The sequence below is a fragment of the Chelonoidis abingdonii genome, chromosome 7 (assembly GCF_003597395.2).
Source record: "Chelonoidis abingdonii isolate Lonesome George chromosome 7, CheloAbing_2.0, whole genome shotgun sequence".
NCBI classification, from domain to species: Eukaryota; Metazoa; Chordata; order Testudines; family Testudinidae; genus Chelonoidis; species Chelonoidis abingdonii.
In genome coordinates, this window is record NC_133775.1 from 46,078,918 (window position 1) to 46,096,050 (window position 17,133).

Here is a 17,133-nt window from a genome sequence, read left to right on the forward strand (position 1 = left end):
CCTTTAGCGGGTACCTTTGTGGGAAGGTGGTCAGAGTCCTCACAGGCAATATGGCTGTGATGTATTACATCAACAGACAGGGAGGAAAGTGCTGCTCAGTCCTATGCCTGGAAGCCTTGAGCCTATGGGAGTTCTGTATAGCCCACGATATCTCCCTGTGAGCCTTCCACCTACCCGGCGCCCGCAATGTGCGGGCCAGTCACCTCAGCAGGTTTTTTTCCCCACTGGTACGAGTGGTCATTCCACTGGGAGGTCATCCTACAGCTCTTCTGAGAGCGGAGAGTTCCCCGGGTCGACCTCTTTGCAACTGCCCAGAACCAACGCTGCCCCCAGTTCTGCTTCGGGGAGGGGCGGAAAGGGAGGCGATCTCGGACGCCTTCCTCCTTTGGTGGTTGGGCCAACTTTTCTATGTCGTCTCACTTTTCCCCCTGATAGGCAAAGTCCTGCAAAAAGTAAAAGCAGACAGGACGAGGGTCATCCTCATATCCCCGGATTGGGCCCGTCAACACTCGTATGGGACCTTCCTGCAACTCTTAGTGGCTCCTCCACGGAGGCTCCCACTTCGCCCAGATCGCCTCTCCCAGGAAGGAGGATGTCTCCTGTACCCCAACCTGGCTGCGCTTCCCCTGACAACGTGGTTGCTCTGTGATTAGATGAGATGGGGAGGTGTTTGGAGAACGTCAAATGAGTTCTGTTGGAAAGCAGAAAGTCGTCTATCCGAGGGATGTACCTGGCCAAATGGTCTAGGTTCTCTAGGTGGGCGGGGGAGTGGGGAACTTCCCCATCGTCCGTGTCATTTCAACTCAGTTCTCGATTACCTTCTGTCCCTTAGGACCCAAGGGCTAACTCCCGCCTCTGTCAGGGTTAATTTAGCGGCCATATCGGCCTTTCACCCTCCGGTAGAGGGCCACTCGGTCTTTTCCCACAGTATGACCTCCCACTTTCTAAAGGTCTTGGATCATTCATTCCCGTATGCTAGGCCCCCCGTGTCACAACTGGATCTAAACCTAGTGTTATCCTGCATCACGGGTCCTCCCTTTGAACCCTTGGCCACATGTTCCTGGTCTCACCTGTCATGGAAGGTAGCATTCCTTGTGGCCATTACATCAGCCCGACGTGTCTCGGCGCTTAGGGCCTTGATCTCGGAACCCCTGTATACAGTCTTCCACAAGGATTAGGTCCAACTTCACCCACACTCCGCTTTTCTCCCGAAGGTGGTTTCTGCCTTCCATATCGATCAGGACATTTTTCTACTGATACCCTGTCCTAAGCCCCATTCCTCCAACGAGGAGCACCACCTACACACACTAGATGTGCATAGGGCGTTGGCTTTTTAGCTAGATCGAACCAGGCCATTCTGGAAATCCTCGCAGCTGTTCGTTGCATCGACCGAACGGATGAGGGGACAACCAATTTTTACCCAGCACCTTTTGCGCTGGATCACCTCATACATATGGATGTGTTATGACCTGGTGGGGGTTCCCCCACCGCCTATTGTTAAGGCTCATTCTACGAGAGCTCAGGCCTCGTCAGCTGCCTGTGTAGCTCGCGTCCCTATCCAGGACGTGTAGAGCTGCCAAGTGGTCCTCTGTCCACACCTTTTCTTCGCATTATGCTGTTGTCTCCCAGACCAGGGAAGAAGTTGGGTTCGGCAGGACTGATCTCCATCCTGAGAACTTGTGAACACCTACCCACCTCCAACAGATATAGCTTAGAATCACCTACTGTGGAATACACATGAGCAATCACTCGAAGAAGAAAGGACAATTACCAGTTCCGTAACTGGCTTTCTTCAAGATGTGTTGCTCAGGTGTATTCCACATCCCGCTCTCCTTCCCCTCTGTTTGGAGTTGTCTGGCAAGAAGGAATCAAGGGTGGGGGGAGTGCGCAGCTCCCCTTATAGCGTAATATAGAAGTGCCACTCCAGGGTGCTCCCCTATGGATACTGCTAAGGGAAAAACTTCCAGCACTGGTGCACGTGGCGAGCGTACACACCTATTATGGAATACACCTGAGCAACACATCTCGAAGAATGCCAGTTATGGAACAGGTGACTGTCCCTTCTGGAGTTGATGCAAGCCAGAGAGTACCTACCAGAGGCCAGGTTTCGATCCACGTCTGACATCATTCTCAGTCTCCGGTGTTTCCTGACCACCACAGCAAGGAACTGCCTCAAGTTGCTGGGGCATATGGCTGCGGGCACCTATGTGATGAGCCACACCAGGCTCAGACTGCGCCCTCTTCAGTCCTGTTTAGCAACTGTGTACCAACCAACCAGGGACGCACTGGACTCTATGGTGACGCTTCCCCGAATGGTGCTAGATTCCCTCCAGTGACGGCTCAACCTGCGGGAGGTCTGTGCGGGAGTACCCTTCGCCAGCCCTCAGCCATCCCTATCCTTGGTAATAGACATGTCAGATCTGGGGTGGGGAGCGCATCTGGGGAATCTCAGGACACAAGGCTTTTGGTCCCTAGAGGACCTCTCCTTGGACATCAACGTCAGGGAACTACGGATGGTGCGTCTCACCTGCCTGACCTTCAAATCTCGCTTGGCAGGCAGGTGGGTTGCAGTTCTTATGGACAATACCTCTGCAATGTTCTATATCAACAAACGGGGGTGCATGCTCCTCTCCACTATGCCGGGAAGCCCTCACTTTGTGGGACTTTTGCGTACAGAATGCAATTCACCTAATGGCATCCCGCCTCCCAGGGGTGCAGAACGGCCTAGCAGATGCCCTCAGACGCTCGTTCCGTGGTCACAAATGGTCCCTCTGCTGGGACATGACACATTCTATTGTCTGTTTCTGGGGCTATCCCCAGATAGACCTGTTTGCCTCGCGAGACAACAGGAAGCGTCAAGGGTTCTGCTGCCTCATGGGGCGCAATCCAGGGTCTCTCACGGATGCCTTCCTCCTCTCATGTGAAGATGGCCTGCCTCGCCTTCCCTCCTATTCCGATGGTCCACAGAGTACTCTTCAAGATTTGCAGGGAGCACGCTCAAGTCATACTGATGGCACTGGTGTGGCCACGCCAGCATTGTTTCATGTCACTACTGCAGATGTCCGTTCAGGTGCCCCTTGTGCTGCCCCTGCTTCCAGACCTGATCACACAGGATCGAGGCCGCCTCTGGCACCCAAACTTGGAGTCGCTCCACCTCACAGCCTGGATGCTCCATGGCTAAACCCGGTAGAAATGCAATGCTCACAGCAGGTTAGACAAGTTCTCCTTGATAGCAGGAAACCCTCCACCAGGGCCACATACATGGCCAAGTGGAAACTTTTTCCATCTGGGCAGAACAGCAGGGACAGGCTCCATTGCTCGCCCCAATCCCACTCATCCTTGACTACCTACTTCATGTGAAACAGCAGGGTCTTTCTCTTCGGTTCAGGTCTGCTTGGCGACCATCTCCACTTTCCACCCAGGAGCTGACGGTGGTTCAGTCTTTGCAAACCCACTGGTTGATCACTTCCTCAAGGGCCTGGATAGGCTTTTCTCGCATACCCGACAACCTGTCTCGGCCTGGGACCTTAATTTGGTTCTGTCTGGCCTCACGGGGCCCCCCTTCGAACCCCTGGCTATATGCTCATTACTGTATCTCTCCTATAAGGCTGCATTCCTTGTGGCTATCACCTTGGCCAGGAGGGTATCGGAGCTCAGAGCCCTGACATCCGAGGCTCCATACACTGTTTTTCACAAAGACAAAGTCCAACTGAGGCCACACCCGGCATTCATTCCTATGGTGATCTCCCAATTCCACATGGCTCAGGACATTTTTCTCCCTGTGTTCTATCCTAAGCCACACTCCTCTAGCACGGAGCGTAGGCTGCATTCCCTAGATGTTCTCAGGGCCCTGGCATTCCATATTGAAAGAACCAAACCATTCAGGAAATAAATCCAACTCTTTGTTGCTGTGGCCGGCAGGGCGAAGGGACTCCCCGTCTCATCACAGCGTATCTCCTCATGGATCACAGCCTGCATCAGCGAATGCTACGATCAGGCTAAGGTGCCTACCCTGCCGATCACAGCCCACTCCACAAGAGCAGGCCTCCTCCGCGGCATTCCTGGCTCAGGTCCCAACACATGCAGAAATATGCAGAGCTGCCATGTGGTCTTCAATCCATACATTCACGTTGCACTATTCCATCACACACCAGGCCAGAGGCGATGCAGCCTTCGGCCGTGCAGTGCTCCAATCCACAGTGAACTCCAACCCCACTGTCTAAACTCAGGCTTGTGAGTCACCTGCTTGGAACGGACATGAACAATCACTCGAAGAAGAAAAAACGGTTACCTTTTTGTAACTGTTGTTCTTCGAGATGTGGTGTTCACGTCCATTCCAATACCCACCCTCCTATCCCTCTGTCGGAGTGCCGGCAAGAAGGAACTGAGTGGGTAGAGTGTCGGCAGGCCTCTATGTAGGGTGCCATGGAGGCGCCACTCCAGGGGGCGCACAGGCCGACCCTACGGTGCTGCTAGGAGAAAATCTAGCGGCTGGCGTGTACACTTGCTTGGAATGGATGATGAACAACACATCTCGAAGAACAACAGTTACAAAAAGGTGAGTAATCATTTTTTTGATCCGGTATGGAAACTGTTATATTACTGAATAGTGGGAGCAGTCAATCCCTGGCACTTACTTAAGATGCTTTCTCCCAAACTAACTCCTCTCCAATTAACCACATCAAGTATATAAGATCACTGTAACATTTTTATGTATCAGAAAAATTGATTTGTTTGTTTCCATTAAAGGTGGATGTTTCCCTTAATGTGGAGCAGTTAGAAGAAGAAATTTCTTTTTTAAAGAATACACACAACATTAAGACAAAAATGGCTACTCTAGTGTCCTGCTCTAATCAAAGTAAAGTGAGAAAAACCAGCAATACTTACTCATCTGAAAGTTATAGCAAAAATGTGAAGCTGTTGATGGATTGGGTCAATGCTGTTTGTGGGTTTTACAACACTAAAGTAAGTAGTCCTGGGTTTTTTGTGTATATATTTCCAGGTTTTGTACATCTGCAAGTACATTTTCTTGTAATGGGAAATGTTTATAATTATATAAGTCTTTCAACACTAAATCTGTTCTATCGAATATATATTGATTAACACTGATCTGTTACAAGTATTTTAATGGATGAAGTTCTTTCAGTCTTACTTGGACTATCCCATTGGTGGGATGTCAGATATCCAGGATGCATTTTCATAGTCCCAGTTGCATTTCTGTCATTTTTAATACATTCCTCCCAGTAGAGAATTCCCACAGTGAATGTGTATACTACTTGCTTGGCTACATACCAGCCCAGGGAAATCCTCCCTCTATTTGTAAGCAAGCAGAATAAACTCTTTGAAAGAATTCCCAGAAGGATCCTATTGGTGACTGATTCTGGTCTGCGGGAAAGGACATGTTCTTAATGAGCCTTTTGGTCCAAAGTAATTCCTCCACTGTGTAAGTTTTTTTTTTCATAACCTTCAAGAACTTCAGGCACTAAGATGAACATTAAAGATAGTCATGTGAGAATTTGTCTCTCCCCAAGCAGTCATATCATTTTTACAAGAGGTAGGGTGTTTCTTATGCATAGGGAGCAAGGAGTGAAACCCTGTTCAAGGAGACTTACTGCTCATCAGAATGGCTGACAAACCTGCACTCTTTAGGAAAGCAATATCTAACTTAATTATTGTAAGTTTAGGAGACTTCAAATTAATTTCCTTGTCATTGCCATTTCTGAGTCCCTAATCAATGAAGCCTCCTTCCTCTCTGAACTTCATGAATTTCACTTTGTGTAGTTTCCTCTGTTTCTGTCTCAAGTGCATCCATGCCTACTTCTCTTTAATACTCGTGTATGTGGAATGTCATCCTGATATTGTGTGTCTCACAATCAGTCTTCATTTAAATGCCTTTGGTTTGCTTGAGGGATTGTGACCATTCTTTAACTCCCATAAATAAAAATCAAGGAACTAAGAAGATGAATACTGTACCACCCAAGCAACTCCATAGCATTTTATGTATTCTTTTCTCTATTCTGCTTGTCTTCCTTTCCTAATACTGCTTCTCTGCGTATTCTTACTTTCCAAGATAGTAGTCAGTTGGTTAAGTATGTTTAAGATTTATGGGCTACAAGTGCTATCTTATTCTGAAAATATTTCGCACATTTTTGACGCTGGATAAAAACATCAGTAACATACTATGCTATAGAAGGTCCTTTCTAGGATCCTTCCATAGAATTCTTCATTTCTGATTTCTTTAACTATTGTTGTTCTATGAGATGCACTTTTACTTTGGTAGACGTCCCTTTTATATTTCTGACTTTCAGGAAAGGAGAGCCATAGCATGGACTCAGCAAATGAGCATTACTTTCAGATAACTTGAATTGCATATATTTAATTTTCCTTTGTATATATTAAAATAAATGTGCATAGGCACAGTCCTATCCAATTACAGATATATTATGAGAAATGAGACGTATTTTAAACTTGTACTAATTCATGCGTGTGAAAAATTTCAAGAGAATTCTATCTTATCTATCTATCTAATTTATTTTTATTTTTGTTTTAAACCAGGTGGAAAACTTCACAGTATCTTTCTCAGATGGCAGAGTATTGTGCTATTTGATTCACCACTATCATCCATGTTATGTGCCTTTGGAAGCTGTATCCCAGTGTACCACTCAAACAGTAGAATGTGCAAAAACTGGTACAGTAGCACTAAATTCTTCCTCTGAATCTGATACATCTCTAAATATGTTGGATGGAACATTTGACCAAAGTGAGTCATTCTTTAATATAAGGTTTTGAAGCAGATTAAGTGTTTAAAAAAAAAATACCCTTAATCTGACTGACAAACATGATTATATTTTTCCTTCTGTTATAAAGCTATAACTACCTCAGTCCTCTATAAGGAACTTCTTGACAATGAAAAGAGAAATTTCCAGTTGATCAATACTGCAGTTTCTGACCTGGGTGGAATACCAGCTATGATTCATCATTCAGATATGTCAAATACTATTCCTGATGAGAAGGTGAGAGAGTTTTATTTATTTATTATTCTATATATAATATAAAAATCATATAAACTGTCATCTCCTGGACAGGCTTAACTTACCGAGGGTTTTTTTATATATATTTCTTTAGGTTGTTATTACCTATCTGTCGTTTCTGTGTTCACGGCTTCTAGATCTTCGAAAAGAGACTCGAGCTGCTCGGCTAATTCAGTCAGTTTGGAGGAAATACAGACTGAACGCAGAGCTAAAACTCCATCAGGTATTTTTATCGAGGACTTCATTCTTTTGTGAAGTAGTACAGTAAAAGCTGTGTTATCTGGCCCTGTACCAACTGGAAGGCTCTATAAACTGGCATTTCCAATATTCATAAAAAGTCTGGTTGGCGCGAAGCCAGCAGGCTTCCTACCTGGCTCTGTGTCACTCCCTAGAAGTGGCAACATGTCCCTGCTGTGCCTAGGCAGAAGAATGGCCATACAGGCACCACCCCCCGCAGATCCCATGGGCTGTGGTTCCCGGCCAATGGGAGCTGCAAAGGCAGTGCACAGGGCAGGGGCAGCATGCAGAGCCACCTGCTGCACCTGTGCCTAAGAGCAGCAGGGATAGGTAGCCACTTACAGGGAGCTGCCTGAGGTGAGCGCTTCCCAGAGCCCACGCCCTGCACCCCCTCCTACACCCAATGTTTAATTAACTGGCATTTTTCACTTACCAGCACCCCACATTTCCCCAGCATGCTGGATAAAAAAGTTTTTACTGTAATAATCACTCTTGGTTTGTGGTAAAGTGCGGGATGCAAAATCAACAAAGTTGTGAATGGATAGTCTTCAGAGAGTAGTATTTGTAACTACTTTTTGAGTACTTCATATGTGACTAAGGTGGTGACACAATCTTGCTTTAAAGCAAAATGCATCTTTTCACTCTCTTTAGTATGAGAAGTAGTCAGTGTAAAGGCTAGTGCTCTGCCAGGGTTACATTTAATGTTAATAAGAGTGTTTCAGTCCTTTTCCCAAGTGAAGGCTGAAGTGGATTTACTGGACTTTATGAAGAACTCCACACTTATGAATTTTACTTCTTTACAATTTAAAATGAGATGAAAAGAATACCATGTTTGAGCTAGGTCTGTTACCACTGTGCAATGTATAGGATTTGGGGCACAACTTGACCAAAATATTTCAATTGGAATTTTCAACAGTCTTGGTGTTCCATTTCTGACTTTCTGCAGGGAGTTGTGCTAAATTATATGTTCATTTTGAAATATACAAGACTATAAAAATTGCCAGACAACTTGTTGCCCACTTCAAACTTGAATTCAGGTACTTAAAAGTGAAAGGTAGCTGGGGTATATTCAAGGCTGCAGGATTTCACCATGCTTCTATACCACATGTATAGCATAACATTTTTCTTCTGTGTGTAGTGTCCCTATGGGTGCTCTACTGTAAGTGTGCTTGTGTCCCTACACTGCAGATTGAAGAACTTTGATAGCAGTGTCTGTTAGGTCCACTCATGCACTGTCTCTCCTTGTGCTTCCCTTGCGTGGTGCACCAACAACGTGTCTCTTGAGCCTCGCCCAAGAGCCCTCCTGGAACACCCCGTTGGCAGCACTATCTAGGGCTTCTTAACTGCTTCAATAGATCGAGGAACAGGAAGCTGGTACCAAGGAGAAAGTGACACCAAGGAGCATATTCTAGTCTACGGACGAAGCCATCATGCCTCCCACACCATCTTTGGCAGATGACTTTCATGTTTTCCAGGAGCTTGCAAACACCCTCCAGATACAACTGGAGGAAGTCAAGGACACCTACCATCAGCTCTTTGACATCCTCCACTCTTCATCCTCCTCAAAAATCGCCTTCTTGATTAATCAGGCCATCTTAGTCCCAGCAAACATCTTGCGGCAAGCTCTGGCATCAATGGTGCCAACCCGCAAGTAAGCAGATAAAAGATAGTATGTCTCAGCCCAGGAATCTGAATTCTTATTTTCCCACTCCTCAGACAACTCCATTGTGGTGGATGCCGTCAACTCCCACAGCCAATAACATCAATCAAGGACTACTCCCGATGATAGGGATTGGAAGCGCCTCGATCCTTTCGGCAGAGAAGCGTACTTCTCAGTCACTTTGCAGTTCTGTATCGCCAGCTACCACGCCCTCCCAGCGAAATACAACTACATAAATTACTCAAAACTGAATGATTTTATTGAAAAGTTGACAGAGACACATCACAATTCTTTTTAAGGCCATTATCCAAGCGGGCCAATTAATGGCAAAGACATTGCTGCAATCTTCCCTCGATGCAGCCGACATGGCAGCTAGGTTAATCTCTACAACTGTGGTAATACAATGAGCATCATAGCTTCATTTTGTCAGGATTCCCGAACAAGGGGTAGTCCACAGTTGAAGACCTTCCCTTTTGAGGCCATGAAGCACTCCGCTGGAACGACTGACACCTTCCTTCGCACTCTGAAGGACTCCGGGCCTACTTTCCAGTCACTGGTTATCTATACACTGGGACAAAAGAGACGATTTAGTCCTCAACCCCAGCATAAACCACACGCCACTCACCCATTTCCCCTCTACTTCAGAGGTCTTGTCAATGACTCTGTGATAGAGAGGGAAATAAGAGAGGTTAGCCTGCACATGCTGATGCGTCTTGTGGTGCAGCATGAGGAGAGAGACAGTACATGTATGGCCCTAGCAGACACTGCTACCAAAGTTCTCTGATAAGCAGCGTAGGGACACAAGCACACCTACAGTGGAGCACCCATAGGGACACACATCTCAAAGAACCATCATTACTGCACAAGGTGAGGAACTTCATAGAAGAATTCCTTAATATTGAAGTTAAAAGCTAGAACTGCTGCTAATATCTAAAGTTAAAAGTGCTGAAGACTGTGAATAAAGAGGGCAGATTGTCCAAGGGAAGAAGGCAAGAACATATGTACCATCTATAATGACTTACCAGCTGAAATCTCTAAGATCTATTTTAGGAAAGTTTGCTTCTAGTAACAGGAGGTGAAGAAATGACAAATCTTCTTGCTAAGCTAAAGCGGTGGAGGAGGGATTGAAATATGATACTACATATATTTTAACCAACTTTTGTTGTTAGTGGGAAACTGTCTCCCTCTGACAAATCTCTGAAAATAACTATAATCAACATAGTAGTTCTACTAATTAGCATTTATGTATTGCAATTAGAGAGATCCTGTTTTGATGCTGAAAAAGCACGTGAAGCTTATTTGAAAATGAGTGTTTGAGGGAGAAATAAACATTGTTACTCAAACTAAGATCTAGTGAAATGTGTATTCCAGTAAATTTTTGCAGCTGGCAATGCTGTGACCTCATTTTCCTTCAAGAAATGGTGGAGGCATAGCTTTGGGTATTTACTCTGTTGTTTTTTGTTTTTGTTTTTAAACTAAAAACAAACACAACTTTCAATGGAAATTCACTCCTTGCAGGAAAAAGACAAACCTGCTCGGATTATTCAATCAGCTGTAAGAAATTTTCTGTCTCACCGGCGCATCCAGAAAAAAGTTAATGCTGCAATTTTCATTCAGAAACACTGGAGAAGATATTTAGCTGAGAGGAAAACTTTGAAATTAAAAAAAGCAAAACTGGAGGAAACTAAAAGTGAATCAGCTAAAGTCATCCAGGTACGATTAAATTAAGGGGAGGGGGAGGAGGGGAAGCAATAAAGCTTTTAAAAAGAAACTTCTTCTCTACTTAAAGTTGAAGGAAAAGGCGCATTCCAATGTCAGAGGTTTTGCTGGTGGCATCACAAAGGCTTAAAGCAGAATATTCTCTGCCTTCAGTAGCTGCAGACTACACTACCCAGAACTCTAGACTATTCCTCTGAAAGTGCCAAATGGGACGTAATGCTGTTATTTGCTATTGTTTTTAATGTTTCCCATTGGTACACCAAAGGGTTTTAAACAGTGGTTCCTAAATTTCTGATCACATGGTGCTGTTTTGCTTCTTTTCCAGCTGCTAAATAGCCCTGAGCCTGAAAATTCTTTAATTTCTTAGTAATCCTTCTCTATATAAGCAACTGCTGTAGCTACCAGAGGGATGCTTGTTTTTAATGGGAGGAGAAGTAGACATCTACTGTCTCATTCCTGATTGTGCCAATACCTAAGACATTTTCTCTATTAAGATGTGGTACATACTTTGAATACGTATGAGAACCCCTTATTGTTACCTTTAATTCAGAACTCTTATAAATAAGAATATATAAATAAATACCCAATAGTAACTCGTGGACTTCAGCTCAAATGCTAATTAAACTTTTTGTAAGAAAACTCTGGGACTTTGTGTTAATTCTCAGTTTATTTCTCAACAGTTTGAAAGGGAATCTTAACTGCTTTAATAGGTTCACCCTCTGGCACAGAATTGGTATGTAAAAAGAAATAGCCTTAATGCGTTCTGTATCTGTGATCATGAAAAAAGTTCTGGACCATTAGTCTGAGGATAGGGTAGGAGTGAATAAATTGGAACCCACAGACCAATAGTCTATAAACTGAGGATTAATGTTGAAAGTGGCAAAATTGGAGGTGATTTCTTATTAAAAAAAAAAAAAGGTAACTAGCTCTTGAGGTGAAACTTCTAGGCCAACTTGAATATTAATCATCAGAGGGGTAGCCATGTTAGTTTGGATCTGTAAAAGCAGCAAAGAGTCCTGTGGCACCTTATAGACTAACAGACGTATTGGAGCATGAGCTTTCATGGGTGAATACTCACTTCGTTGGATGCATGAATATTAATATAATCTCAGTTTAATCCATACATTTATCATTCTGTTCTCTTTTGCAGACTTACTGGAGGAGATTCTCTGCTAGAAAAAGATATCTTCAGCTAAGATACTATACTATCCTTGTGCAAGCTAGGATAAGAATGTTGATTGCTGTTTCTGCATATAAACGACTTCTTTGGGCAACTGTTACAATTCAGACACATTTGCGTGCTTCCTTGGTGGCAAAACAAGATCAGCAACGATATGAAACTTTAAAGTCTTCATCACTTGTCATTCAATCTGCATTTAGAAGATGGAGAAAACACAAAATTGAGCAGAAAATTAAAGCTGTGATAGTGTTGCAAACTGCTTTCCGAAAATGGCAAGCCTCAAAATTAGCTAAGAGAGAGCAAGCTGCTGTTGTCATACAGTCTTGGTATAGAATGCATAAAGATTTGAAGCAGTATTTACATGTTAGAAAAAGTGTTATCCAGATTCAAGCCTGGCTTAGATGTGTTCAGGCTAAACATGTTTATGAGGAAAAAAGGGCATGCATATTGATGATTCAAAAGTATTACAGAGCTTATCGGTTGGGTAAAATTCAAAGAGAAAACTATTTGCGAAAACGTGCAGCAGTTACAGTCCTCCAAGCTGCTTTTAGAGGCAAGAAAACTTGTCTGTTATATAGACAGACAAAAGCAGCCTGTGTAGTTCAATCACATTGGAGAATGAGACAAGAGCAGCGAAGATTTTTGCTCATGAAACAGTCTGTTGTTATATTACAGTCACATGTGAGAAAATATCAACAACTAAAAAGATACAAAGAGACTAAAAATGCTGTTTGCATAATTCAAACTCGATACAGAGCATATATTGCATCTAAAAATGCTGTCTCTTCTTTCCAGAAAATGCGCCTTGCTGCTATTGTGCTACAATCTGCCTACAGAAGAATGCAAGCTAGGAAAGAGGCCCATATATTGAGATCTGTGGTGAAAATTCAGTCAAGTTATCGTGCTTATGTTGCCCAGAAAAAATTTGAAATTTTAAAAGCTGCTGCAGTGAAGATTCAGGCTTTTATAAAAATGATACAAGCACGTAAAAGTTACCGTGCTTTAAGGGAGGCAGCACTCTATGTTCAACGAAGGTACCGTTCCCAAAAATACATTCTTCAACTTAAAGAAGAATATAGGAAACTGAAGGGAGCTTGTGTTAAAGTTCAAGCTGTAGTGCGAGGGCATCTGATCAGAAAACAAGTACAAAGATGGAGAGAGGCTGCAACCTTGCTCCAGGCTTCCTACAGAATGAAAAGGGATAGGCAACACTATTTGAGGGTGTATTCCGCTACTGTTATCATTCAGAATCGTTATTGTGCATACCAAGGGCAAGTCTGTCTCAGGCAGAAGTTCTTGAAAGTCAAAAAGGCAACTGTCTGCTTGCAAGCAGCCTACAGAGGTTACAGAGTACGCAAAATGCTTAAACTTCAGTATATAGCCACTGTTAAAATTCAGACAGCTTTTAGAGCTCATGCTGCAAGAATGAAGTATCAAGCAATGATTCAGGCCTCTATTGTAATTCAGAGATGGTACAGAGCCTACAAAACTGGTTACAAAGTGAGACTGAGCTTCTTAAAAAGAAGAGCAGCTGTGATTTCTCTTCAAGCAGCTCTTCGTGGTTGGCAAGTACGAAAACAGGTTCAAAGACAACATGCTGCTGCAGTTACAATACAGACCGCCTTTAGAAAGTTCCGGGCTCAAAGATTCAGGCTTATAAACAGTGCTGTGCTAACTATCCAGTGGCATTATAGAGCCAGTATTGTAGGTAGAAAACAGCGGGAAGAATATATGCAACTGCATAACTGTACTGTACAGCTCCAGGCAATTTGGAGAGGAAGAACTGTGAGAAAACAAATTGAAAAGAAGCATCAATTTGCAGTAGTCATACAATCCTATTACAGAATGCATGTAAATCAATCAAAGTTGAAAACTTTGAGACAAGCTGTCTTAGTGATTCAGAGACACTACAGAGCTTACTGTATGAAAAAGGAACAACGTACACTTTATCTAAAAACAAAAGCAGCTGCCTTAGTCTTGCAAGCTGCTTTCCGTGGGATGAGAGTGAGGAAACAATTATCGGAACTCAACAAAGCTGCTACTATTATACAAGCAACCTACAAATCCTATGTAGTAAAAACAAAATATGCAGCACTTAAAGCTATGATTATCCTGGTTCAAAGGCGATATCGTGCAGTTGTTCAAGCTAAGTATCAAAAGCAGGAATATCTGTCTTTAAAGAATGCAGTTGTTAAAATTCAGGCTATTTATAGAGGTATAAAAGTAAGACGACAAATTCACTGCATGCATCAGGCAGCTATTTCAATTCAAGCCATGGTTAAGATGCATCGTATAAACGTTAGATATCGTGCAGTGAAACTGGCAGCAACTGTAATTCAAATTAGATATAGAGCATTTTGTCAAGGGAGAGTGGAACGTAAAAAATACATAGAGCTACAGAGGTCATCTCTTGTCCTTCAGGCTGCCTATAGAGGCATGAAAGTTCGAAGAAAGGTAAGAATTATGCATAAATCTGCAACAATAATACAGTCATATTATCGAATGCACAGACAACAAAAAGATTTCAGAAAGTTATCCATGGTAACTAAACAGATACAGCAGTGGTATCGTGCTTGCAAAGAACGAAATGTTCAAGTACACAAATACAGGATTATGAAGAGAGCCATACGCTGTATCCAGGCTGCGTTTCGCGGCATGAAAACCAGGAGACATTTGAAAATGATGCACGTAGCTGCAGTCCTTCTTCAAAGGAGAGTTAGGTCCTTTCTTAAAAGGAAAAAATATATTTCTCTTTGGACAGCTGCTGTTATGATTCAGAGAAAATATAGGGCAAGAGCACATGCAAAGCAGCAGCACCAAGAATATCTTCATCTCCGAAAGGCTGCTGTTACCATACAGTCTGCTTATAGAGGTTTTGTGGTAAGGAAAAAGATGCAACAGATGCACAGGGCTGCTACAGTTATCCAAGCAGCTTTAAGAATGTACAGAAGGCGTATTTCCTATCAATCTGTCAAATCTGCTTCAGTAACTATACAACAACATTACCGAGCTTACAAGGAGGGAAAACGTGTGAGAAAAATGTATTTAAAACAGTACAACTCTGTTTTAGTTCTTCAGACTGCCTATAGAGGAATGAAAACAAGACAGCTTCTAAAGAAAAAACATAATGCTGCAACCATAATACAAAGCAATTATCGAATGTACAAGCAAAGTTGTTACTACAAAAAAGTACAGTGGGCAACCCAAGTAATTCAGAAAAGATACAGAGCCAGTAAGCTGAGAGGAATTGCAGTACAGCAGTACTTTGCTATGAAGAAAGCAGCAACTTGCATTCAAAGAGCTTTTCGAGAGATGAGAGCAAGAAAAAAATATCAAGACATGTACCACGCTGCTGCTGTTCTTCAGAGACATTTTAAAGCATTTAAAGAACGACAAAGATATCTTTCCCTTAAAGCTGCTGCTGTTGTCCTTCAGAGAAGATACAGAGCTTTAATTTTGGTCAGATGGCACACTCAAGAATACCTTTCTTTTCGTAGAGCAGTTATTCGTATACAGTCTCTGTACAGGGGTATTCAAACAAGAAGAAACATTCAGCATATGCATTTGGCTGCCAGCACAATCCAGTCAGCATTTAGAATGCATAAGATTAAAATTGCCTACCAGAGAATGAGAATTGCAACTGTAGTCATACAGAATTATTACAGATTCTATGTTAAAGGAAAAGTTCAACGGAAGATATATCTGACAATTCAGAAATCTGTGCTGGTCATTCAGGCTGCTTATAGAGGCATGAAAGCACGACAAGAACTGAAAATCATGCATGCATCAGCAACTATAATACAGTCTCTTTATCGTATGCACAAACAGCATAATCATTATAAACAGTTATGCTGGGCAGTCAGAGTTGTACAGCAAAGGTTCAGAGCTAACAGGGCAAGAGATGCTGAAGTGAAAAACTATACCAAAATTAAAAAGGCTGCCCTTTGCCTTCAGTCTGCTTTTCGTGCTAAAAAAGCTAGGCAGTTGGCTACGATCATACAAGCTGCACAGCGTATTCAGTCAGTCTTTCAGATGTACTTAGACAGGAGGCGTTTTCTTAAGAAGAAGACAGCAGCAGTAACAATTCAGTCTGCATTCCGATGCCATAGAATGAAGACACGCTACAAAGCAATTCAGGATTCAACAATTGCGATTCAGCGATGGTACAGAGCCTGTCGAATGACTTGTTTACAGAAAGCTGAGTACTCTGCCCAAAGGCAAGCCATAATAATTATTCAGTCTGCCTATCGTGGAACAGTAATAAGAAAAATAGCAAAGCAAAAACGTGCTGCAAGAAAGATTCAGTCTTTTCTTCATATGGCTGTGCATCGTAGAAAATTTGTTCGACTCAGAGCAGCAGCTGTTACATTGCAGACTTACTACTTGATGAGTAAAACCAAATTACAATATATGACCTACAGAAAGGCAGTGTTTGTATTACAGCAGCATTACAGATCATATTTAGCTATGAAACACCAAAGAGTAGCTTACTTAAGAACCCGGAAGAGCATCATAATTATACAGTCTAGAATCAGGGGATTCATCGAGCGGAGAAAGATTCAGGAAATTAAACAAAGCACAATAAAAATTCAGGTATGTGAAAATGCAATATGTGTTGTGTTGTACACATCCCTGGTTAATACTGTAACGTCTGATGACCAACTGTAATACAAATTGTGTTTAAAAACAAGATCAAAAGTGCAATACTGGTTGCCAGTATGCAATAGGTTTCTGAAGCATGATTGATGCAATTGCTACAACAATCATCAACAGATGAATCAGTTATACTCTGAAAGGTGACTTTAAAAATGGCATTGTTAGTGACTTCCGCATCCAAAATGCTCATTTTACAAGTAGTAACTTTTCCTAAATTCTAGTTCTACAAACTTAACTTTCAGGCTGCGAAAGTCAAGTTGGTGTTTTTCCTGCTTGTGCAGGAAACAAAGATTCTGCAGGTTAAATTATGCCCTTGTATTCAGTTGGTTTGTACAGATGTGACTAATGGTAACTTAATATGAGAAGGAATGGAAACCAGCTTATTTACTTAAATGTGTGGGCTCTGGAGTGGTAAGTAGAGTAAAAGTAGTAACTTAATTTTGTCAAAGTGAGAAGCTATGACAATATACATAGAGCAAGGGGTAGGAAGATGCCATTTCTACATAGTCTCTTTCAGCCCTCTTTAAAAGGCTCTATTTTAGGGTGAATAAATGGCTGATCTTGAGCCCCTTCAAAAAAAAAATTAACGTTAGGTGTTTGAGGCCCCTATTTTTTTTTTTATTTTTTTCCCTAAGAAGGTGTGGGAGTTA

At 42.7% G+C, this 17,133-nt stretch overlaps 1 protein-coding gene across 2 annotated transcripts in view; it reads left to right on the plus strand.

The window, feature by feature from the left end:
- ASPM (assembly factor for spindle microtubules) overlaps positions 1–17,133 on the plus strand; it is a 64,263-nt gene that overhangs the window by 27,329 nt on the left and 19,801 nt on the right. For both annotated transcript variants that reach the window (XM_032770896.2, XM_075067851.1), the window contains 6 exons: positions 4,750–4,965; positions 6,556–6,760; positions 6,868–7,013; positions 7,126–7,254; positions 10,447–10,641; positions 11,798–16,420. In XM_032770896.2, coding sequence (XP_032626787.2) covers positions 4,750–4,965; positions 6,556–6,760; positions 6,868–7,013; positions 7,126–7,254; positions 10,447–10,641; positions 11,798–16,420 — 5,514 coding nt within the window. The remainder of the gene's footprint in view (positions 1–4,749; positions 4,966–6,555; positions 6,761–6,867; positions 7,014–7,125; positions 7,255–10,446; positions 10,642–11,797; positions 16,421–17,133) is intronic.